Source organism: Lepidothrix coronata, unplaced genomic scaffold (assembly GCF_001604755.1).
Source record: "Lepidothrix coronata isolate B3197 unplaced genomic scaffold, Lepidothrix_coronata-1.0 Scaffold164, whole genome shotgun sequence".
Classification (NCBI taxonomy): Eukaryota; Metazoa; Chordata; class Aves; order Passeriformes; family Pipridae; genus Lepidothrix; species Lepidothrix coronata.
Genome location: NW_016690344.1, coordinates 1829962 through 1855839, shown reverse-complemented (window position 1 = coordinate 1855839; position 25878 = coordinate 1829962). Strand labels below are relative to the sequence as shown.

The window sequence follows — 25878 nt, the reverse complement described above, 5'->3', positions numbered from 1 at the left end:
AGCTATTTAATACTCTCAAGTCCAAATATTATGTTAAAATAGTTTAACCACTTTTGAGAATTGGGGCCTGTTATTTCTATTTCTGAGGGCTTTTCTTCCTGTCTGTGCCAAAAAAAAGGGCTCCAATTCACTTCCATTTCCATTTCAGGAAGTGACAGCCTGCTTTTCCAAAGGAAGTGTCTCGCATCTTTTCATATAAATGCCTTCAGGGGTCCTGCTTATGAACTTTGATAATTTGATGTCTGAATATTACATTTTGGCTTGTGTGCTTGATTGCCTAACATCTGACCAGGTGGCATGCCAGAACCCCACCCTACTTATTCCTCCAGGGTAACTTGACATTGGTTGCCCTGGAGTGTTATAATTAGCAACACAGTTGTATCTGAGTTGCTATCTGAAAATCAGGCATATGAAGCTTCATCCTGGTCCATTCTCTCTGATTCTATACTGAATGCATCATCAGCTGCATAGATTTTGCCTTTTAATGATCTCCTGATTCACATGTTACAGAGCATCTACGACGAACCTTTCCACTCAGTCCCCTCATTTAAGATATTCTAGGCTAGTTTCTTCACTCAATTAATCTAATTTCTAGTAGTTGCTGCAGTTTTTTGATCTCCACCGTGCTTGGCTGGTGCTGTTTTCCGAATCTCTCACAGATTCTCTGGTCCTGTGCCATATGGCCATTTCCAGCTTTTCCACTTTACACTGCAGATGCCCGGTCTAGGCTTCTTTTTCATTGCGTTCTGAGTAGAATTTGGCTCCGTTTTCTCTAAAACTTCCTCCAAGTAGCCAAACCCAGCGGATTAGCCCTCAGCTTTCTCTTTTTTTCGAGCTGAACAAGCGCTTCAGCCTCTTCGAGTACATCACATGCTGAAGCCCCCGCTCTCAATTCGCTCTCCCTTGTACCGAGGGGGGACAAACCGGGACGCCGTGTTCCAGCGGCAGGGAGTCGGCGGGCAGGCAGGGAAGGCACGAGGACAGCGGCTCGTCCCGACAGCCTGTCGCACCGCCGGGAGGCGCTGCTGCCTCACGGCCCCGGCGGGACGGGCGCTGCCCGCGGGGAGCTCGCGCCGTCCCGCCCTCATCCGCCGGTGGCGGAAGTACCGGGACTCGCCGCCAGGAGCCGCGCCGCCGATGGCCGCGCGCCGGGGAGCTGGATCCGGAGTCCGGTGGGGAGTGGCGTCCGTTCCCGTGGGGACCGGCGCGCTCCCGCCACGCGCAACTCCCGCGACGGGCGGCGCGTGACGCGGGCGCGCTGTGACGCGTCGCGCGGGGTCGGCGGGACGATGATGCGGCGCCGCGAGCGGCCGGTGAGCGCGCGCAGCCGGCGGGGGCGGGGGGAGGGGTGCGGCGGCGTCCGCGCGCTGCCATGGACACCGCGCGCTGGGGCCAACGGCGGCGGGAGCGTGCGGGGCGGCCGCCGTCCTGCCGCTCCCGGGCTGGGGGAGCCCCGCCGAGCCGAGCCCGCCCCGGGAGGGCGCTCCGCTGCCCGCGACGCCGGGCGGGCGCCGGGAGACGCGCGAGAGCCGAGCCGCCGGCGGCGGCGGCGTCTCCGTTACTCCCAGGAGCGGGCGGGAGGACGCCGCGTCCTGGGCGAGTGACAGCGTGGGGCGGCCGGTGAGGAGGAAAGAAGCGTTTCTGCGGGTGTCCTGCCGAGCGTCACCGGTGCCGCTCCGGGAAGAGCCTCCGGGTCCCGGTGCGCCCTCCCCGCCGCCGGCGGGGCGCAGGGAGAGCCGCGGAGACTTTTGCCCGGGGAGAGGAAAGGAAGGTAGGGAAGGTTTTTAGGCGCACTCAGGGCGAGGGTTTAGGTCGCAGCGGTCGGAGATGGAGCAGGGCAGAACGCCATGGCGCTGGGATGCACAGCAGAGGCAGAGCCAACAGCGGCGGGGTCGAGCGGGGCCCTGCCGTGCCCGTCCCGGGGCATTCCTGGGGAGCGCTTCCCGGCGCGCAGCTGGCAGCGACCTGCTGGAGTTACCGCCGGGGCGCTCCCAGACTGGCAGGGAAGCAAAAGCTCTCAGCGCACAAAACCTCCTTGCACCCAGGGTCTGTTTTCCAGGAATGCCAGTTGTTCCAGTAAAAGGTGCCGTTACAGCCCCAGCAGCTGTGCGGGTCCGCGGGTCCGAAGGGAAGATAACGCTGCAAGATAACGCAGCGGTCACCTGGAAAAGCTGCCTTGGTCTAATTAAATAGGAAAATTGAAAACCCACTTGGCCAGAAATGAGAATTAATAAATAATGTGTATTTGGAGCCTCCGTTCGGGGGGGGGAAGGAGGAAAGAAAGACTAAAGCTGCTGATAACGCATGTTTGTGAGTTAGTTCTTTTTTTTTTCCCCTTAGAGTTTGAAGCTCTAGATCCAGAATTGTACCTAAAACAAATGTGTGCAAAGAATACCGTGCCATCGTCTTTATGGAAATACTGGGAAATTCTGCCAATTAATTTAGTTATTCTTTCCATTGTCACTTCTAAACAGTGTACTTTTAGGAAGTTTAAATTTTTGTCAGAACAGTGCAAGAAACTTTTTTTTCAATAGATAAAAGTAAGTCTAGGAAAATGTAATAACTATTTGTTTCTAGAAAAAGTGAAAGATTAAAAAATATTTGTTTATTCGTTAGTTTTAAGTGTAAAAGCTCTCATCTGGGAAATAGATCTTGTTACCATAGGAGTTGCTCATCTGGAAAATAGATTTAGCACAGACAACTTTCCATTCTGAATGATTTCTGGTGTGCTCCAGCAAGGAAGAACAATAGGAGTTTAATTATGTAATTTGTCCAGTTTGTTTCTTAAAATATTTGCCTATCTACTTATACAGCATTAATATTTTAATTATTTTTTAATATTTTGCTTTTATCCAAATATTTCCCAATAATATGTTGAGAAACAGAAGGGAAGTTCTTGTGTATCTCAGATACACCGCTTTTCCCTCCCCTCAGATCAGATTCCTTTTCACAGGGAGATGCTTCTGTTGCTGTGGTTTGTGTTTTGCATGTTATTTTGTCATAAATATCCAAGAATGTGAATGAGACTTTCTTGTTTTGAAAATTACTAGTGCTTCTGTTTATAGTGAACTCTAAGTAAGGTTGTGTTTTGCTGTCTTAAGGTTAATTATTATTATTGTTATTATTATTATTATTATTGTTTTTACTTTTGTTGTTTAAGGAGAGTTTGGTAGAGGTTTTTGTTTGGTGGTGGTTTGTTGGTTGTTTTTTTTCCTACTCATGCTTTCAGTCTTGGCAGTCTCTTTGCAGTATCCAAGTCTTTTTGGATCATACAGTTTGCATAGCTCCCAAATTTTTATACTGGATGTATATCATATATATTTCATTTAGTATCTAAAATCTGGCATATACACATGATATTTACACGTGTTCCTCTGTGTTTGGAAATGCGTGTCCTATCTGGTGTTGCTGGGCCCAGGCCAGGGCTGTTGAGTTCAACTATAGCATTTGTGTAAATGTTTTACTAACTTGTTGAACTTGGTTAACTTTCAACTTCTTGAAATTCATCCTGTGTGATTATATGAACACATTTCACTCCTTGTATTGCGCAATGGTAAAATCAAATTTGAATAAAGCAACTCGACTGATATTTTATGTGCCTCTATGACCTTATAATTTGTCTGATACATAGTCCATTCCTACTAGCTGGAAGTGAAGGTGAAGAAGTGCAGGCGCGGTGTCTCTCGTTGTGGTGCCCCGAAGTGGTTTTCATTAGGAATCTCTGGAGTGGAATAGCCGTTGCTTCCATCCTGCTTCAGGTGTGTGCCTAATGTGTTCATGATCAATGCTAATTATTACTGCTCATTTTGAAAGACAGTAACTGAGCCTACTGATGGGGATCTGTATGTTTTACCTTGCTGTACTGCTTGATTGCATTAATGAACTTGTGCTCACATTACCATTACCCTGTTTTCTCCTTTCTCTTTATTGTTCATTTTCTCCATTCTGTTGTATTCTGATAGCAGCTAGGACTTCAAGTTGTTTGAGAGGAACTGGTTTGAAAATATTTTTCCCTCTCAGTAGTTATTCTGGTCTGTGTTTACCCTAAACTTCTTCTTTCTTTCTTTCTTGTGACTGTCTATTTCCAAATTCCTTTTTCATTGCCACTTCTGTTTTGCTAGATATTTCTCTCTTGTTGCTAATTTCTTACTTGTCTCATCTATTTTCATGCTTCTTTTGGACATTGTTTTGCTAGTGCACTTAGTTAAATGGACTTCACCACTCACTGAAGAGGCTCAGAGTGCTTCTTTCATTTTTAGTGAGGGAGAAGAAAAATAAAATCCCAATGTGGTTTGTTGTGGGCTTGTTGGTTTGGGAGCTTTTTTGTCCTTGGAAGTATAAAGGTGGAAAGGAAAAAAGGGAAAAAGTGGAAAACTGAAAGTGTGAAATGGTAGTGCATGTCTGAGAAGGGATAGAGAAGGGAAGCTTAGTGAGAGAGTGTTTCATAGATTTGGCAAGAAAAGTATGAGTTAATGATGGCAGTTGCTCAGATATTTTCGGATCATTGGAGATTCTGAGGCTTATGTAAGTGTCACGTGTGCTGCTTGTAATAGGACTCTGGAGTTTGTTCTTAGGGCAGGTGCTTGGGTTGTATTTGTGATAGTTCAGTAAGCAGAATCCTTACATTGCATGAGAATAACAACGCCTATTCCAACCTGCTGGAACGTGGTACTCACTAATGAAGCTTATGTTCTGCTAAAACAGCACAGCTACTTAGATTTTCAGTAGCCCTCCTTGCTGTGATGAAGCAAATGTGGATAATGCCAGCTGCACCATAGTACAAATCCATAGCTATGAAACTGCCAAACTTCTTAGCACTTCTCATGAACTCTCTTCGGGATAGTACTTTTAATTTGTCACAAAAGTAAGTTTTAACTCCTTTCCACATAAAATGTGAGTGCTGTAGAAATTACTACAGTTGCTGTTGATCTGTCAAAGAGACTGGCCAGGGCTGTTGTGTGTTTGTGGTCAATTCTTCCTCTTCTGAGAATGTGCTTGTGAGGCAGAGAGGATCGAGAGCTTGTGCTTCTGCCCACATCTCTCTGCATTTACTTGGAACAGGAGGATAAAAATGAGGGTCACAGATGACAGGTGAGGTTACTCATCTGCAGGGGGCTGTGCATTTTGTTGGCCATAGAGATAGCTGATCACTGGAGTGAGTTAGAGAGACACCCAAGGAGTGACCCAATGTGACTTTTTTGGCTGAGAATGGATAAAGGTTAATCTCACTTTGCTGTAACTGGGGACAAAGGTGAAGAATGGAAATAATAAAAGTCTTACACAGGCTTAATCTGGGATAAAAAGTAGTGGAGTATAAGCAAGCTCTTTGGGTGTGGGAGAAAGGTGTGTGGAAATAGAGGCTATGGCAGGCTCACATAGAAAGGAAAGGAGACAGGTCAAGGTTTAGGAACGAATAACTAGGACAGAGGCAGCAAACAAAGATTTCAAGAGAATGAACAGGGTGGGGCTGAGCAGATTGCTTAAAGACAAGTGTAAGAGCAAGAGGTGGACAAAGGTCTTGAGCAGAGCAGATGAACAACCATATAAAGTAGAATATTCTATGCTGTGGGTGGATGCATGTGTTATCAAGTGTGTGGAAAGTGATGAGGAGCTGTTTGCACCCTCTGTATAGCGAGTGCTCTGTGTAGGTTGGTGCAAGCAATACTGCATATGGTGGGATATCTGGCCACATGCTCTTTTCTGCTATTAAAATAACAAAGATACCTATATATTTTCTTTCTTTTTACCTGGGCATCCTGTCATTTCTATGCCCATGTCTTTCTTTTATTAGCATTTCTTAGGAAAAATACATGCAAAGAGGTATATGTTAAGGGGAGATGTAATTGTATCTTTATATCCAATACTGTGTCACACAGCTTTGGAGTTTGGCTTATTGAAACTGTTGTGAGAAGCTGTGTAAGCAGCCTGAGTGTTTGGGGCAACTGCTCCAGGTATAAGAGTGTAGGGGGGTTTTGCTGTTTTGGTTGGGTTTTTTTTTTTGTTTGTTTGGTTTTTTTTTTAGTTCTGAAAAAAAAAAGCAGAACAAAGAAAGAAAAATATAAAAACCACTGAGAGGCACAGCCCAGGTGCACTTTACAGTTCAGTCCCTCTTGTGAAGCACAGGCTTTTCTTGGAGATAGGGATGCTGCTGGAAGGATATGCCTTCATTCTCTCTGTGTGCTAATCTCTCCCAGCAGCTGCTTTTAGCCCAAGATGAAATTCTCTTTGTTTGTGACTGAATAACGCTTGTGTTCTGCCACAGCATCTCAAATGTGTAAATGTTAGGGTAAAGTGGTTCTACCCACAGTTCCCTTTTAGTGATGCTTCTTTTCAGATAAAATCTGGGCTTTGTGGAGGTCTTGGGGACTCTAAATATTGAGAAACTGCAAGAAAAATAAGAGAAGATAATTGTCTAAATTAAGTCAAACCCAGAAATACTGGAAAGAAACTTCATCACTTAGATGTGGTTGTAGCAATAAGTGCAGTAAAATGCATCTTTTTGGATGAAGTGTTGAAAAGCAGCTAAAAGGCAGAATATATGTGTATAGACTGATTTATTTATTTTAATTTTTACTGACTTTTAAAGGAGAGAGCTCTTGGTAATTTCCATTCCTGCTGGTTTTTTTTTTCTTTACAGGACCTACTGCAGCTCTGTGATTGCTGATACATGCTTGACTGCTTTAAGGAGTCCTGGCAAGATGGCATTTTCCAGACTTGCCATCCTTATAGCATTGGTATTTTCCTCTTCGTCCTTTGTTCTTTCACATTCAAACAGGGCGATGTGGTTTCAGGATTTTTTTCCACCTAATGTCTGCCCTATAAATTTCGAAGCAAACACTTTTTATGGCATCATGTTTGATGCAGGAAGCACTGGAACACGTATTCATATTTACACCTTTGTGCAGAAGAGCCCAGGTAAGACCCTGTGTCAGTCTGTGCGCTTGGAGTATGTTGACTTAGGTTCCAACTTTTCAAAACAGTTTTGAGGGTTTTTTCCCAATACAGCATTTAGGGACAGTTGAAGATTTCTGCAGTTTGTCCTTCAAGTGGTCCTTCTGCAGATGTTTATTGTCCTTTTGTGACAGTGTTTTGCTGTGTAAATATCTTTTTTGTAGGTCTTTTGAAACTCAGACGTTTAATTCTGGATATAGTGGAGAGTTCTGAATTTTTGAACATTTTCATCTATGCAGCTGTTTAAAGGAATATTTCATTGAGATGAAAATATGCTTATACTGTTTTTGTCAAATTGCATGTTACCTTAAATTATATCAAGATATATTTAAATTCTGCATATGTTTATGTCACATTTTGTAGCAAATAAAAATCAGTAAATTAAAGAGTTATAAGTTCTGAAGGTCTGAGCCATTTCCAGGAGAATTCCTGTGTTCAGGTGCACCACATTCCAGTATATCTGCTGCTGACATGGTGCAGAGGTGCCCAAGCTGGCTGCACATGCAACAGGATTCAGATTGGTGAATTAGCTTGGGTACAGTGGGCCAGCGCAGTTGCAGTGGTTGAAGGCTGGTTGCTGGGACTAAGCTAATAAGGCCTTCAGGGCCATGCATAATACCTATGTGTCTTCACATGATTTCATTCACAGTTTGGAAGGACTGGTGCAACATCCAACTCTGATGCTTTGTAATATGCAATACTCAGGGATAGCTCCTATACCCGAGTTGCTCTGGGAGCAGTGGTCACACTTGTTTAGCTTTGTAGTCAAGTGCTTGAGCCCAGTCAGCTCTGTTCTGTGTTTGTGAGTTGGCTGAGTCACCTAAGGATAATTGGGAGTTGATTGTGTGTGTCTTAATATGCACTAGTATTTCACAGTTAGCTTGGGGACGGAAAAGGAAAGAAATTTTATTAAGAGTAGACAACAGTTATGCTACATTGCTGTAAGTCACTGTAGTTCACAAATGCTAAATGAACATACTTCTAATTGTAACAACATGTGATTAATAAATTGTTTGTGAACTTGAAGGATTCAAGGGCAACATTCTGCTAAATATGCTCCTAAAGTGAAGGAACAGGGCTTATTTTAAGAGGAGAATAGTATTGTTTGCAAGGAGAAATCAAGGTTAGTCTCCTTACAGGAGTTGTGGGCAACCTTTTTGAAACTAAAGAAAAAGATTTGAGTTGTTGACTGTATCATGTAATGTTTCATCTGTGCAGAAAACCTTCCAGAGCTGGAAGGGGAAATCTTTGAGTCTGTGAAGCCAGGTCTGTCTGCATATGCTGATCAGCCTGAAAAGGTAAGGCTGTTTTTCATTCCCTGGGAGTTAATCTTGCTTCTGATGATAACACTTAGATTCTACCAAGCAGTTTAAGTATTACTGATTGTAATTGCAAAGAGTCAAGAAGAAATATAAAAGTTCTACTGCTGGCTCTCTAAACTTGTTTTTCTACTTTTGTGAGTTAATTTCTACACAGTGAAATAGGAGCTGATGTTTTACATGTTTCATCAGTGGAACAGTGGCTTAATAATTGCTTAAATGTTATATATAACTAGACTATGTGCCTTTTAGAATTTCAAAGACAAAGTGATTTTTGGCTCTAGCAGCATCCATGTTCAGTGTTTGTTTCCCCTATAGCAACCTCAAATATGAGTCAATACGTACTCTGTCTCATTTACGGATAGTTTTCTCTGTTTTTCTTTTTGGTTGAAAATTTCAGTTTTGGTCACAGTTCAAAATGGAGATATTTTCTTGGATTTGATTAGCTTAAAAGTAAGGGGTTAAGACTGCAGGTGTTTTCTTTTTAGTCATTTTATGCTGACAAGCAAAGATGGTTCATTTCCCTAACTTCTAAAAATGTTTAATTTTATTTTTGTGTGTGAAGTCTGATCTGCAAAAGTTAGTTTTTGTGAGTAAGTTACGGTGAAGAATAAAGATGCACTTAGATTAAGTCAGGTCTTATCAACAGACTTCCATCAGACTGTTCATTTTGATTCTTTGCTGTTCTCTTTGAAACCATGACTTGTAAGTCAGTGCTCAGTGATATGTAGGACTCACTTCAGTCATGCTCAATTCAAATATTTGATTACAGTTTCAGCTGAATAATGACTTATGTACAGGCAGAGTAACTCTCTCCTACTGCCTCAGGACCTTTGCTGTTTTGTTTATATACAGAGTTTTTCGAAGCACAGCTGGACAGATACATCTTCCACAATCAGATCTATTAATTAACATATAAATGTATAATTTTAATAAGAAATTGAAGTTAAGTGCATCCTTTTTATTTTCAAATGTGGGTGGTTGTGAATTCATGCACAGTACACTCATTCCATGCCACTCTATTGGATTAGGAGTCAGAAATGAGCAACAGAGAAGAGAGAGCTAAAATAAACCTGTTGTTGTGGTGCACAGAGACGGTTCTGAAGTAAGCTGCCATTTTCCAGACCCCCTGGGCTGACAAAAAGCTCTTTCACAAGCTAAAGGAGATGCTAGAGAAATGATAGATGAGATACACTACCTTGTGTGCTTTGGCAGCCTTGGAGCTGAGGGCTGGCATAGTGAGGGTTTCAGGTTTCTCATTTTGATCAGTTGCATTCCATGCTACAGGAATTTGAGTGTGAAGCTTTATGGAAGAGTGAATGGCTTTTGGATTTTTTTTAAAACTTTTATGAGATTGCCTATGATTTCACTGAATCTTGTTTGTTGGGTAGGAGAGGAACTTGCCCAAAAAGACATTTCTAGATGTTTCACAGGAGAATGTTTATCACTAAAGCCAAACTGTAATTGCTAGAGCAGTGTAAATAGTTGAGTGCCAACAGTGATGCCTGCGTGTGGTAACCATTCCAGAGCTGGCATTTTAATTATGATATTTGCTGTATGCACTTGGAATTCTTTTATGGCATTTAGTGAAATCTACAGATGTTTCCTCTGGCTTTGGTAGCCTCAGTCAGTAATTGCACCATTTAGTTTCATCATACTGCAAGATATTTAGGTTTGTCTGGTAATCGTTTCCCTCATCTCCCTCCATCCTTTCTAAAATGTACCTTCCACAGATAATATTTCTCTTCCCTAAAATACATTTCTGAATACACCTTTCCTTCCAATGCAGACATTCTGTTTAAGGTTCTAAAGAGATGTCTGTTTATGGTTTTATACTTGTCTTGGGTGTGGATATTATCTTCTGTTACTGAAAACTGTTTTCACTAGTGCTGAGGGGAAACTGGGAGTCCTATTCTCTGATGGCCTGCAGGAGGAAACCATAAGAAAAACATCTTTTTCCTTTTAGGGTGCTGAAACTGTCAAAAAGTTGCTGGACATGGCCATAGAAGCTGTGCCACCTCATCTCTGGAAGAAGACCCCAGTAGTGTTAAAAGCTACAGCTGGACTTCGCTTGTTGTCAGAGGAAAAAGCTCAGGCTCTGCTTTTAGAGGTACTAAGGTCTTTTGGATGCACTACTATTGGTCTCCCTGTTTCATAATTTCATCGTTTTTTCAGTCAGTTATCCATTCTATTTAGCGTAAGAGAATTTCATCTGTGGAGAGAGACTGTAATCCCATGATAGCACAAAACTCACAGAATGTCTTGTATGGTCCTGAAAGCCTCTGTCTTGATGTGGATTGAAGGCATGGAGAGAGACCTATGATACTTTTTTCATTCTTTCCTGGCACTTGAAAGAGGAAGAATATTGTCTTCTCCACACACTTGTCTTATTTTCTACTGCTGTGTAAAAGAAAACTTTCTCTGTCACCCTCAGAACAGAAAAAGACTCTTAAGACCGAGGAAGCTAATCGTAATTTCTTGTCTCAGGTGAAGGAAGTCTTTGAAGAATCACCATTTCTTGTTCCAGAGGACAGTGTTGGCATTATGGATGGGTCTCATGAAGGTATGTTTTTGAAGAGGTAAAAAGTGAAAGCAAAGAGAAATGGGAGAAAGAGAGATATCTTATAAATGTGAAAGAGAAATGGTCACTAAACTAAGGGGGGAAAATAAAAGGTTTCTAGCCCTGTTTGAAGTAATGCAATCCTGCCTTTCCTAGGAGGTGATTACTTGGTCACCTGTTAGGCTACAAATGAAAATACACAGAATGATTCCAGAGGATTCAGAGCAAAACCTCGTCTCAGCAATAAGCATACCGGCTAATGCAGGCTAACCAGATGAAGCCTGCTCTTGGGAACTGATGGAAAAAAGATGGTACTCACCTGTGAAAGGCTACATGACAATATATAGCAAGCTAGGATGTTTATGGAAAGTGCCTTGTAAATTCTGCAATATCAGCATTAAAAACAACTTATTATGATTAGCTCATCAATTTTCAAGTTAAAATTGGAAGGATTGTGAATATTTGAGGAGAATGAAGGATAATTGACAAGTGTTAAAAATAGATAATAATAAAATAATAAGTTAAAAAATATTCTGTTGGGAAAAGTGCAGCTAGTAAAGTAGCAAGGAAGTAGTGTAAAATACAAGAAAAGGTGAAATACATTGTAGGTTTGGAGTGAGCAATGATTTTGCCATGCAGAACAGACCACTGTAACATTTTGACTACATATCCAGACACTGGAGAGTAGGCAGGTAAAGAGTCATCTGTATGAATGTCTATTGCAAAGAGCCATCTGTCGTGTTATGTTCAGTTCAGAACACTTCTTTATGGCAGATAAATTGCCAGTTGGAAGGTGTTGAAGGAAAGCAAGAAGAATTATCACAGTGCTTAAACAATTAATAAACGGAAGAAGTTTAAAGATGGGCCAAGAGGAAAGGAGAAGTAACATAAAGTCTGCGAGTATTTTATAAGTACAGTGCAATGCATAGTTTGTCACTAGGATTAATGGGTGAATTGTACAGTAGGGGGAAGTGCTGTATTGACAGGGTGCAGGACCAATGAGGCATAATAGAGCACAGAGTAGACTGCCAAGTTTATTTAAAATTCCCACCTCTTCTGCTGTCACATGTTTGCATGTGTTTGGGTGAGAATCATGCCAGTGTCAAGCAAACTACTGGAGTTAAAGGAGCTGTTTCTGTTTTACTTGTTGCTGCTCTGTCTGTAGTGTAATTATAGAAACCACAAGATAAAAACACAGAGTGGTGTGAATGCAGTTTTCATATTAGGAATTGAAATGCTGTGTGGGGGGAAAGGGCCCAAGGAAACTTGTTTATTGTGGCAGCTCATTACTTCTTTGTATGTTGTTTGGATAATAGACATGATTTGTGCATGCTGCAGTTGCATGGATATTACAAAGTCCTACCTATTCCAGCTTATGAGACTTTTGTGAATCAATAATGTGTTGTATCGTTTAATTATAAGTTTGAATTATCTCTGAAGTCTGGGGCACTTGGGTTAAGTTAGTAATGATTTCCAGGTAAATAAATAACGTGGAGAGCTGGTAACAGTGGGCAGGAGATTGTGGGAGTATTCAGTGGTGACTTTTTTTTCTTTTTTTTTTCACTCTTTGCAGGAATTTTAGCCTGGATCACTGTGAACTTTTTGACAGGTAGTTAATTCTGTATAACTACTCTCTAAATATGAACTTGAGTCACTTCTGCAGAGGTGATCACCCTAAGTTCCTCTGCCTGGATTGCCGTGTCCTGCTTTTCCTCCCCACTGTGGCACCAGTGCTAAAGCACTGGATTGTCTTGGGCAGACTGTGTTCCAGAGGCTGTAATAAGAAGGAGGCATCTTAATCCAGAAGGTGCCAAGATTTACTCAGGTCTGGGAGCCACTGGCAAGCTGCTTTCTCTAATGTACGTTACTGGGGAGTGGTACTGTTAATGTGTTAGAAGGTGGGAAACAAGGTCTTGCAATCCTCTTCATCCCAGTGTGAACTATGCAACTACAACGGTGTGGCAGGGGATTGTGCTTTAGCACTCCTGGCTTTGAGAACTTCTGAGAATGCAATCTAGTGGAAAGAAAATCAGGACTCTAGTAGATATAGGAGCAAACAAAAATGCTGCTCTGTGTGAAAAGAAATTATAGTAGCTGGTTCTGTTCTTACTACCTTTCCTCTCCTACCACTTTTGACCAGCTATATACATATCATGGTTACAGAATTCATATACTCTCCCTGACAGTTTTCTACAGGGGATACTTTGTCTCTTACTTTCAGCTTTTGCTTGACACCTAGAGATTTATCTGCTTTTGTATCTTTGGAAGTGAGATTTGAATCAAGGAAGAAAGTCTGCGAAATCTTTCTGTGATACCTTCTATTTGCCGATCTTTTCTGTGTGGGGTTTTTTCTTTGAGGGCCCGCTCAGCCCTCCTGTGTTGCTGTGTTACTGTAATCACTTGGTGGCTGCCTGAACATAGACACAGTATCCACATTTTAGCATTTGTGTGCTTGGGGCTGTTCTGAGCATGGTGTTGTTTGCAGGGCAGCTGTCTGGCCAGAACCGGCAAACTGTTGGGACTTTGGACTTGGGAGGAGCCTCAACCCAAATCACATTCCTACCACGTTTTGAGGTGAGAAGTGGTTAAAACTATGTGGGTTGGGACTGCAAGGCCAGTGGAGAGACCTGAGCACTGCTGTGCTCTCTGATACCACTTTGTCAGCACTGGCACAAGCAGAACATCTGTATTTCTGTTCCCTTTGAGATCAGCAGTTGGCTGATAGGCACTTGCAAACAAAGTAGCCTGGATAATGCGAAAATGAAAAGAAAAAAAGCAAATTAGTAAACCCAAAAAGAAACAGCTTTTGTTTTCTAGACCCAGCCTGGGAAAGCCTCTTAATGTAGATATTGCTGTGTATTCCACAAATGTGGAACATTTACAGGGAGTATTCTTGAATATTACAGGAAATGTGGGATCTGATCTATCTTTCTGTTTCCATTCTAGTCTGATAACAAATCCTCATTAAATTTTTCAGGAGGTTAATGTCATATAGAGCAAACGTCTTTAATAATAGCTCAGTCAGTTCTCTGTTTTCTTGCCAATTTCTTCTCGTTTCTTTTGAGAATTTCCTGCTCTGTGCCTCAGTCCATCTCTGCTGGATTTCTCAGTAGTTCTGTAGCTCTTTAGAAACACTTTGAACTGGGACCCTAGTCTGCAGTTTGCATGAGAAAATTACATGATATTGGAAGGGCCCTATAGCATTTTGTACCTTCATACCGTGATGTTGTTTGTGTCACTCTTTTTGAAGGAATCCTTTGTTTTCTATAAAAACTTGAGATTCTCAAAGGGTGTTTGGTGACCACAAAACACATGGCTTTTACATGAGGCTATTTTAATTCTGCTATGGTGTGTTATGTTGAAACATGACATGCAACCTTATCCTGTTCAGCAAAGCTTCAAGTGCTCTGGGCTTGTCCTCTGTTTTGTGTTGATAACACCTGCTAAAGTGGGCACTGGACCAACAGGAAAGGGTGTTGCATGTCGGGGTTCTGGAGAATAAACAGAAGTATGAAATAGGGGGAACTGCAGCTCAGGATTAAAATGTCTCCTTAGAGCCTTGCAGGAAAAGGCCTCAAGTGTTTGCTGCTGACCAGGACCAATGGTGTGAATTTGTAGGGCAGCGTGGAATTAAGGTTCATGTTGCCTGCTTGTATGCTATGTCTGCTTCTTGCCTGCATTGTCAAGTTCATATAAAAAAGCAGATACATAGCTCAGTATGTTTTTGGGAGTTTTTCCCATCTGACAGAATTAGTGACGCCCCTTTGATTTACAGAGGAGATTTTTTCCTTCCTGCAATCTGAGGCAGTCACATGTTTACTCTTTTATTAGTTTTGAACAAAATACTGTAAGAGATTAATTAATGAAATATAAATTACATGCAAATAGAGAACATGTAATGACAACTGCATGGAGCTGATTTTAAGCTAATGTTATGCTTTTCATGGTTATTATTGCCAAAGCAACTGAAAACCAATCATAATAATTATGAAATTTTCTGTCTGGTGTCTACCTAATTTTTGCAAAAGTAAGGCATGAAAAAAGATGATTGTTTTCTCCAAACTATTTTTTTTCCTGGATCTCTACTTTTTAAAAGTTTTTTTGATGTAAGGTTTAAGAACAAAAAATATGGCAGTCTGGATGTGTGGGGCCAAGGATGTGACTGTCATTTCAGTGATGATCAACCTTAGGCCCAAAACAAATTTTGATTTCTGTTTGTTCCAGAGAAGCTCAAGCTGAATACTGCCAAATTCCTGCTTCAAGCAGGCTTCTGTCTAGGACTCTACAATTACAGCAAACATAACCTACCTCTGGATCTCCTTACTTGACTGGTAACTACAGACTATGCAGCTTCAGTTCTCACTGAGATTCTGCTGCTTGGCCCAGAGTAACAGAGTGTCTCATTAAGTGTACAGGGCCAAGAAAGAATGGGAGAATGGGCCCATGAGGAGAGGAAAGACAGAAAATGAGACTGAGATCTCAGGGACTGGAAACGAAGAAGCAGTAATTGAGTATGAGGCTGGTTCAGATCTACAAGAGTGTGAGAGTTAGTCTAGAAAGAAGAAAGGGTAGAGTACCAGTGGTAAGAAGGTGCATATGAAAGGAAGACTGTGAAAGGAGGAAAACTGGAGGTGGTGAGACAAGAGGTTAATTTAGATTAAAGCATTTAAACCAGGAGGTAAAGCAGCCCTAAGACTGGGAGTAGTCACAGTGTTTCCTTAAGTATTGGCAAGACATTTGACACGGTGAAAATGGGGCCTCTACTTTGCATTTTAATTCTTCTGAGTTCCTCACTTTAGGTGCCTAGTCTGACTAGCAAAAGTTCATAGCACTTGTAGTGTAGCTGATTTTGATGGGGACTCTGTACATGCAGACTAGCATGTGAGTACCCTGGAAAAATTCAGGTATCTTGAATTAGAAAGTGTTTTCATTCTGATCTGTTGTGCTTCCCTGTTATACGTTGAAGTAACACAAAAATGCATATAAATAAACTCAGTGTTAAAAGCTGCAGATATTACAACAGTGGACACCATTGGAAAACTGTTCTTTGTTTTTGAAGCAGATCAGATGAGTGTGCAGTAAACCCTATGGGTATATCTATGAAATTACATCAAAGTTGGTTGTTCTTTATTGCATAATATAAACTAAAAAATTTTTTTCTTTTACTTAACTTCTAGGAAACTTTGAAGGAAACCCCTGGGGATTTTCTTACCTCATTTGAAATGTTTAATAGCACCTACAAGCTCTATACCCACAGGTGAGGAGCAAAAAGACTGCTGTCTCCACTGGTGAAATCTTTCTGCAGCCCCTGAGCTAACTACAAATGGCCATATCATCCTGGTACCAGCAGTTGAGACCGTGATCTTTTTTACTAGTTATCTGCTTGAAACATTAGTTGAAGTCAAACGTGACGTTAGTTGGCTGGAAATGTTCCAGGATCATGGTTAATGTTGCTGCAAGGGAATACTAGGCAGTTTGTCAAATGAAGAGGAAGCATTATGAGTCAGTATATTTAAGGAGAAGAATTCTTACTACTGGATTTAAACCAAATATTCTGGAACAGGCGGAAAGGTAGATATGCCAGTAGTCAGAACAAAAGATAATCAGAGATTTGGAAAGAAGACCTTCCTGACACTTTTTCCTTCTTAGTTCAAAATGGCACATCAGCAACTAGACAAAAAGTAAAACCTAGGCTGATGTAAATCAAAGACACTCATTGGCAGCTGCTACAGACCATTGAGCTAAACAGATTCTTGAACCAAATGGAGTGGATACTTGGCCTGGAATAATATAATTGTGCCTACTATGTTAAGCTGACAAGTTTCTGGGATTTCTGCAGTGAAATCCAGAGAGTTTATCTGCATGACTTACAGTCCAATGAGAACTTGACCGTGTATAACAGAGTTGGTCTCAGCCTGTTACTAGTGGAGTGAACATTATCATCTCAGTCAATTAAAGAGTGTGCTTACCTGACAGCAGAGCTGGTCTGATAGTCCTCCTCTCCTGCTCTGTACATTTGATTGGTGTATCCATTGATACGGTCCATTAAATCACTTAAACTAGTTGGGATTGAAAATCATCTCCTAAAAATGGAGGAAGCTGGAGGTTAGTTTAATTCTGATTATTCTGTAAACATTTATACTGACATGACAAAAAGGATAAATAGCCAAACACAGAGGTGAGAATGAAAGGTCAACAGGATTTTAGTGTAGCTGCCTTGCTGGAATGTGTAATGGCATTCTCATAAGCATTGTTCACACCCTAGCTCACAAGGATGATGAGTGTAGTAGATATCAGTGGAGTCAAACTGGTGAATTTCACACAAAGCCACAGCTCCCATTTAGTGGGAGGTTCTGCAGGTCTGCCCTAAGAGCACATAGTCTTATGTGTGTTACATGAGAATGGCCATCCTATTCCCTATGCACTCGGCACATACCCTTCTTTCTCCCTGATTTTTAAGATGGTGCATTTTTGCTTTTCATGATCATCTTGTATAAATGTCACATCAGCTTTAAGGACTTTCTGCACTTTTAGATTTACCCATTTTACATCTCTTTGTAGTTCTTGGGCTTGTGTCACTCTTGGGATTGTTCTGGCAAAGGGAACTCTCTGTTTTAGAGAGGGGAGCTTTGTGGGAAGCAGAGGAAGGAAATTTGGTTTGGGTATTCCAGGACTTAGGAAGAGGGTATAGGTAGAGCATACCAGATGTGCAAGAATTAATATAGTGTGTGTCTTTGTTGTTCACAGCTATTTGGGGTTTGGACTCAAAGCTGCCAGACTGGCAATACTTGGAGCTTTGAATATGGAAGGTATGTTCATATGATAAAACATCCAAGATTTTTGAAGAGATGGTTAGACCGAGTCTTGTGTCAGCAGCCCATTTCCTGTGTGTCTTCACTTCTGTATCTTGTGCTTTTCTATGTTTTTGATGGTATAGATCTGTCTGAAAACAGGCTATCACTTGTTAAGGAGTTGTCTTGTGAGACAGCTTCTTTTCCCTGTTTTAAAGTTCAGCCAGCAGTGAGACTGAGTGTAAATTCCAGAAATGCACACATGGGAACATACAAACACCATATAGACATGGCCAGCCACGAACACACAGCTTTACAAGCATCCATAGAAGCATAAACAGCAAGAATAGATGTTTTTCCTAAGGATAGCTGCTTAGGACAAACCCACTTCATAGGTCTCTTTGGTATCTGCCTGGCCTGCAGTGTTCTCCCAGACCTGTTGTGTGCACAGACTCATCTAGCTCAAAGTCCACAAGCACGTCACACTCTCGCTCACTATCCTGAATGCGTACTCACATTCCTGAGTCTTTCCAGTCCCTGACCCAGAGCTTGGGCCTTTTGTCCAATCTCTGGCCAGGACCTGGGATTTTTCCACCTTCTGGATTCTTACTTGCCAGCTAGATGGACTTGTGTTAATTACTTGAATGTACTCAAAAATAGTTGGGAATGGGGTAGAAGAAGATAGGGCAGACTGCAGTGGTTGGTCACAAGGCTCAGACAGAAAAGCACACTGACCAGCTGCCTGCTTACTTGTGATTGTCTTCTTTTATAGTCCCCTCTGGTTTGCCGTAGTTGCATTTCCTTGATCCTTTCATTTCCCCTCTTTCTCTGCCCTTGAGCATTTCCCTAAGCCTTCCACAGTAACTTTTGCAGTCCCACAGTTCCCCTCAACCATTCTCTAAGAAGTTTGGTTTTTCTGAGACCTGTGTGGGCTGCAATAATCATGTTTTTTTCTTACCACTTACAGTATTTCTGGTTGAACCTTTCAAAGGTACATTCAGTGGATCCTGGAGTGGCTATTGATTGCTGTCTTAGGTGTTTTCGTCAGTTGCTTTGTTTGTCTTGGTTGTCTGCTGTTCGTTAGGGTTTGTGTATCTGTGTGTTTAATTTGTTGCCTCTCATTTCTTGTATTTTGTTGTGAATAGCAATTATCCAGATATCCTTATACCATTTATCTCATTGAAAAGTGACAAGCCCGGCTGCTCTGCAGCTTGCAGGACAAAATGGACACAACTTTTCCAGACTTGAGACTGGTCCTTAATTCATAATCAGTTAGTGCCGCATCCATCAATTCAGAATTTTGTACTTTTGAAAGACCGTAATGAAGATCTTTCATCCTTTCCTGATTTCGCGTATTGATCAGTAACTGTGTTAAATTCTGTACTTTCTGGCTCTCCTTTCTGCTCTCATTTCAGTTGTGGATGGACAAATGTTCCGCAGTTCTTGTTTGCCAAAGCAGCTGGAGGCAGAGTGGCACTTTGGGGGAGTGAAATACCGGTATGGTGGCAACAAGGAAGGTAAACTAAGAAGACTTGTTTCTTGTACAAAAGTCTTATCTCCAGAATCTGAGTTTTTCCTTGTCAAATATTCCATCAGTTACCTTGGGATATGAAGGATACCTGTCCAGTCATAGAGGTGGGCTTTTGAGAAAGCCGAATTAAAATCTGAAGCTTTAAGAATAGCTGATCTGTACTCTCTGTCCTCTGTGATCTCTTATACAAATGCTACCTTTATAGGAAATGTTGAAAATTACTTGTGCAAGTAAGAGAGGTTTTTCTGAAGCTTTGAGCAAAGTGCAAAAACTCTGTCTGTGTTAGGGTACGAACATTTTGACCTACCAATTAATCTCACTTGTGGGAACTATTTCTTAAGAATCCCTAACAATAAGTCCCTAATGTTGCATACAGAGGGTGAGACTGCTACCATCAGTGACTTGAACAGAGTGGGAAACATGAGAATCAAGTTGCCGATTTGGCGTGTGAAGTGGGTTGATAAAATTACAGTGTGATGGAGAGGGAAAGAAAGGTTTTATCTAAGAGGTGGTAGCAAATGTAAATGAGATTCTGCTGACCACAGAACCTATCAATGGGAGTTTTGCCTGATGTGGAAGTAGTTTGTGCAGTGCACCTTTCAGACATAGCCATGATCTGCTCTAACCAATTCCACTTGATGATGGTGTTTTAGAGTCCTTGCCCGCGTGCAGATGCCATGCTGGATTACAGAAGGGATATCTAAGCTCTTCATACCTCTTCTCATGCTTTAATCTCTGATTCTTTTTCATCCTATTGCTACTAATTCTTCCATCTCCTGCACGTGCTCTTGGCTCACCCCATCTGTGGTTTTCCTGACAGGAGAAACAGGATTCAAGCCTTGTTATTTGGAAGTACTCAAGTTTGTCAAGGGGAAACTTCACCAACCAGATGAGATTCGTGGAAGTTCCTTCTATGCTTTCTCCTATTACTATGATCGAGCGGCTGACACCAACCTAATCGGTAAATTTGGGATAATCTACTGCATTTGAGCATGTCAACCAGAAGGTAGACAGAGGAACCCTGGAGGCAGGAGCCATGGGGGGCAGAGAAAAGGAGTGATATTGAAGAAGAGGAAATACAGAAAATGCCTTCAGGGAATGATGTATATTTGTCAGTGCAGTTTGATGTTCAGAGTTCAGCAGATGAAGCATATGCTCTGAGCTCCAGTTATACTTGCAGCTCTGTTTTCTGTTCCTAACAGATCTCACTCCTGGCACAGCATTGCTGAGTTGCACTCTAGGGTCAACTTAGATATACAGCTCAAATGCTCTCACATCTATGACAATGTTTTCTCCCCTCTTCTTTTTCAGATTATGAACAGGGAGGTGTTTTGGAAGTGAGAGATTTTGAAATAAAAGCCAAAGAAGGTAATTGTCATTAGAGTTGGGAAACTGGTGTGGACAAGAAATAACAAAAATACGATTCTATAGGCAGTACATAATATGAGTTTGATTTAAAAGGAAAAAAAAGTAAGTTTATTTAACCTTTAACTTACACCTGTGTCATGTTATTTGTATTAGTCAATACCTCTAACTGATGCAGAAAAGAATACAGTGAGGGGGGAAAAGTGTTGGTGGCTTTACAGCTCTTTTCAGAGAGGAAGGTAGTAATTCATAGATGTCAGTACAAAAGACAGTGAATTTGCTGTATCAAGAGCTCCTTCTGTCAATCTGCAACTCTGAGTTTAAGAGAGCGCTGACTTTCAGAAGTCTGTCACCTTAAATCGTTTTTAATCTCTAACAAAATGGAGGGAGAGAGTGGAGGTTAAGTCTGACAGCCTCTTCTGCATTCCTTTCCCTTCCTGTGACTTTCTTCCTGAATCCTTGTTCTGTTTTGTACCTCCTGAGAATAAAGAGCTCTCACCCTGCCATGCTACTGATGGCTAAGAGCAAGTTACCTCTGTACTGTGATCACTTTCATGAGGATTACTAGACTGTATTTTTCACCAGAAGATGTTTGATTACATAGCTCAGGACTTACTTTTTCTAAAATAGGACCTAAATTCTAATGATTTTTCAGTTAAACTTAATCTCCCTGGAAACTTGGATGATTTTGAGTAGCTTTAAAGTTTGAGTGTGGGTTGGTTGTTATTTTTTCCCTGCGTAGTGAGAGAGCATATTTCCAAAGACGTGGCTAAGATGTTACTAAAACCATCAAACCACTTATTTAGCTTTAGAGCACGAGCAGATCAATTCTGTGATCCTAAATTAGTGCTCCTCTATCTCATTTCAGTAGTAAGAGGATGCTGCTTATCTTTTCTTAAAAGGAAGTTAATTCTGCTCTTACTGCTTGTAGAATAAAACAGTAACAGTAGGTCAGTCACTGTCACCCTTACTGTGGAATCTTGACTTAGCTTCAGCGAGGGAGTGGTTGGTTGGGCAATAGCCTCCTCTAAGTCCTTGGACCTCTGTGGTTGGAAAAAATAAAAGAGGCTGCCATCCTAGAAGATGGGGTCCATTACTGGAGCCATCTGTGAAGACTAGATGAGGAAAACAAGTGATGCTGTGTTCTTGAAAAAATAAGTGACCTACCAATGCCCTGCTAGTTATCAGTTTGGACTTCAGAAGAGTCTGTGTGGATTACGTTGCTGTAATAAAAGATGTACTTATGATGGAGTTAAGACCGACTGGACATACTGCATGGTTTATTCTCCAACACTATTGAACAGCTGTGTAGCATGTACCACCATATGTCGTATGTACCCACTAATAGAAAAGGGTGGCTTGTTTTAGTAGGCTTTGGCTTGAGGTCAGTTCAAATGTACAATGAGGATAAAAGCTCTTATTTTGCTGAGATCCCCTTTTTTTTTTTTTCTTTCTTCTCTAGTCTGTGATAACATGGAGAGGTACAAGTCAGCCAGTCCTTTCCTCTGCATGGATCTCACTTACATCACTGCTTTGTTAAAAGAAGGTTTTGGATTTAGGGACAACACGCTCTTACAGGTGAGAAAAACAGTTAAATCCCTAAACCACCTTCCCAATTTCTGTATTGATCAACATGCGTGAGTTTGTTTTTCTGGCTAATTATCTACTGAATCTTTCCAGGGTTGTAACATGTAGTTGCTGTCATTTTTGCAACATAGGAATCTACAGAACTGTCAGGAACAACTTCTTTTTCTTTCTCTATAGTTAACAAAGAAAGTGAACAACATAGAGACAAGCTGGACTTTGGGTGCTACCTTTTACCTGCTGCAGTCTCTGGGGATGACCTATTGACCTGTGATAGTCCTGTGGACTTCAGCATTTCTGAAAGGCTGAGAAAGCAAATTCAAATCTCCAGGTATGTTGTTCAGCTGGAACTGGTCAAAGAGCAGAACATGGACCAAAGATATAAGACAGATCTTTACCCTGGATTGGCATTGTGCCTAATGAGAGTTGACACAGCATGATTTATAATTATGATTGCAATAAATGATCCAGAATCTGCCTTCTGAAAGTCAAAAGGCCTAAACGCCAGCAGAGAATACGTGAGGGGCTCAAAACCAGCATTCACCAGCATGTTTGTTAGAAGCACAGAGTACCTGGATGTGGTGGCAGATTACGGACATGTGACTTCCCTTACTCCCTTCTTTTTTAAAAATACATAACTTAAGTTTGCTTTTGAGATGTTAAATACAGAAATTAAAAATATCATCAACAGTCATTCAAAGAGAAGTGAACACCTCTGGATGCTGCCAACCTCAGTGTTCCACTATTAGCTTAGCTAATACGTGGCAAGAAGACTCCAGTCTTTTAAGAAGGGCCTGCTATAAGCACACTTTGGGCATGGTTTTGGGAAAGGTGTTAGCAGAATGTGTGCCTGACTGTGCTCCTTTTTTGCTGCCCTTTACAAGTCTGTGCAGTTATACCGTACATCTGTGTGATTTACCAGACTTGGTAAATTGATGTAATCATAACACATAGTTGAGCTGGCACAACGAGGCAGCAGTGCCAGCTATTTAAACTCCACTGCCAGAAGAAATGCTTGTCACATTACACCCACAAGGAAATTGGAGCCAGATGAAATGGCTGATCTGACAGCTCACTTTGCTGTGAGAAGCAGTTCTGTTTCTCTGCTCTCAGCAAGACACTCCCACAGCCTTCTTTCCTCTGCTGTTGGTGCTCTTCAGGTTCTTTGAACTAATTCATGACACCAAACTTGAGGTAACTCAGCCCACCCAAGAGTCAAGTCCAGTGCTAGCACAAGGGAAGTGGGCATTGCACAGCGCAGGGACACCTGCTGGGCCAGCGAGCTGTCAGAACACCACAGTCCATTCTGTCAGCTAAGGTGTGGTTTCCCATCTGAAACTTTGGGCGTCTGGCTCCCTACATTGTTCTTAGGCACCTCCTCTGAATACAGAGCTGCAGTGATACAAGTTCTTTATACAGTTGTTAAATTATGAAAATAAAGAGAGCAAAATTAGCATCAGAAACAGGGAGAACAAGAACAGAAGTAACTTTGCTTTCTTATCCTTTATTTATCCCTTATCCATTTCAAATTGTTTTAAACTTCATTTCTCTTTAATTTAAGATAGTGGAGTTGAACCCATAAAATGGTGTATGCTCTGGATTTTTAATATATACAGCAGGTCCATCAGAACAGTGCATCCAGTGAAAGGGTTACAGCTGTTCAGGAAGCTCAAGACTTCTGTCAGGATAGCATGAAGCTATTTGAGTAATAATTTAAAGTGGACTTTGCCATCTCTTTCACACCAAACACATAGATGCAATGATAGGTTAATATTTTAAATCATCTTCTCAGAAAGGCTAGAAAGTGTAGGAGCCTAGTTTTCTTGTTTAATTGGCTGTAAAGATGATCAAGATTGCTCCAGTACCTCAAGGCTTTACCTTGCATTGCCCCAAGTAGAAGCCGCTGTAGAGACTTCTTCCACCCTGTGAAATAATTGGCAGCTCGCTCATAAAAAATTAGTATCTTCTCCTCCCCATGGAATGTGTAATGCACAGATAAATTTACCCCAGCATAAGAAAGAGGTACTACTCACATGACTAATGGAACCTTTTATCCACTGATTTCTTGTGATGAGCACTTTTCTGTTGGGCATTTGCTGTTACCTGTTTGCAATAAAATACATTTCCCGCTTCTGTCAAACCAAAGACTGCCCTTGCACCCCTTTCTCCGCAAGCTGGATTAATTCCCAGCAAGGGCAGGAAGTACTGCACTCATGTCTTCAATGGTCTTGCCAAGCTGTTTGGAGACAGAAATTTGCCTTACTGTGAAGATTAGCCTTTTTCCTCTAGTTAGCAGTGCAAGTTTGCCTGTGGCTGATTAAGCTACCCCTTCTCATAACTCAGGTTTTATGGCATGAGGGTGCAAGGCATGCTTTTGATTGAACAAGTTCAGTCAGCAACAAGAAGCCAAGGGCTGGGGATGGAGCCATTCATCCCATCACTGACACCTTGCTATAAATTCAGGCTGTTTTTTTGAAATAGGAAATGCTCATGCTATGTGTGTACTCCTTACCAGAATCTGTTTGAGACCTATGTTGTGAAATTCCTCAGTGTCACAACAAACTTCTGTTCCCTCCTTACTAGGAGCTGCTGTTTGAACGTGAAGATAGTAGTTGTGGCCTCTTCTCAACCATAAACATTTCTTATTCTTCCATGTGTTTGGCAAAACTTAGTATATGGTCTGGTCTGCACAACAAGGTGACTGCATATGCATTCATTTTGTCTTCAGTGAACATTTTTGTAATCTTGGAGAATACAAAGTAGGATGCAGTGGTTACTGGCCGAGTTGTGTTACCCTGAGAACTAGGTAATTTAATGATCCAAAAGTCACCTTTCACTCTGAGCCAGTGCTATGACAAACTCTTACTATACCTCAGGGCTAAGAGCTGAAACAGCAAGGCTATGTTTCAAACAGGGTGGGAAGGTGGGTTGTATATAAGGAAGAAGCAGCATTGCATCTGCCACCTGAACAGACACTAGCACACACAGAAGGAGTACTTGAGGGTTTGGTTTTGTCTGAAGGGAGGATAAACTAGAAGAGTACCATGCAGAGGAAGTTTCTTTTCTACATTCTTTGCCTCAGACTCTGGTACTACAAATGCTAGGGGGGAGCACCTGCTGCCCAGTACCAAAGTTGAATTAAATCTGAATCCTCAGGGCCTTTCTTTTATCAGTGGCAGAATTCATTAACTGAAGCAAAACTGCTGCTCTCTGTCAGGGGCCTGATCCTTCAGTCATGAGAGAAACAAAACCTTTCTTTATGTTTGCAAGAAATTGCAGAATTGAGCGCCTGCTGTTTACATCTGAACTACACAGGTGGGTGAGGGGATTTAGAGAAGCCAGTCAAGTCCTCACACTTACCCTAGTGCAGTGAGATTATTTATTAGCTAAACTAAAGACTAAACAGCCTTTTAAGAGAAGAGCTCTACTTGCAGCCCTGATTTTTATCTCTTCCTTTCTAGTGTCTTTTAGTCAGCCACTAACAGGAACTGCTAGTGGAGTTCCTGCAGTGGAACTCCAACAGGAGTGACTGCAAAGCACAAATAACGGCTTTCAGTTCAAAACTTATGTTTCATTCTTTCTGATGTTAATTCCTGATACCGGTCAGCCATATGTGTAAATCTTGGTCACGGGCAGCGCTTACTTAATTTTGTGAGTGGCAAATGTCTAATGCAAGAAGCTTGTGTTTGGAACCTAAGAAAGAATATCCTGAATTGTCTATTTTAGTAATTAAAGCATTTTTAACAATATTCAAGGTGTTGTGGTGCAGTTTTCTTT

General features: G+C 41.6%; 1 protein-coding gene across 3 annotated transcripts; it reads left to right on the top strand.

Annotated features, from left to right (window-relative positions):
• The first annotated feature begins 1255 nt into the window (after positions 1-1255).
• Positions 1256-25850, top strand: ENTPD5 (ectonucleoside triphosphate diphosphohydrolase 5). 3 transcript variants are annotated; one of them, XM_017829369.1, is made up of 15 exons: positions 1256-1313; positions 3646-3758; positions 6638-6915; positions 8170-8249; positions 10237-10380; positions 10758-10833; positions 12404-12439; positions 13316-13404; positions 16008-16087; positions 17578-17639; positions 19037-19138; positions 19973-20113; positions 20464-20520; positions 21980-22095; positions 22282-25850. In XM_017829369.1, the coding sequence occupies exons 3-15, from the start codon at positions 6699-6701 to the stop codon at positions 22366-22368; spliced, it is 1287 nt and encodes a 428-aa protein (XP_017684858.1). In that variant the 5' UTR covers positions 1256-1313; positions 3646-3758; positions 6638-6698; the 3' UTR covers positions 22369-25850. The 3 variants fall into 3 exon arrangements, with proteins under 3 accessions (XP_017684858.1, XP_017684860.1, XP_017684857.1); XM_017829368.1 differs by lacking the exon at positions 1256-1313 and adding an exon at positions 1581-1771; XM_017829371.1 differs by lacking the exons at positions 1256-1313; positions 12404-12439 and adding an exon at positions 1576-1771.
• Positions 25851-25878: the final 28 nt, after the last annotated feature.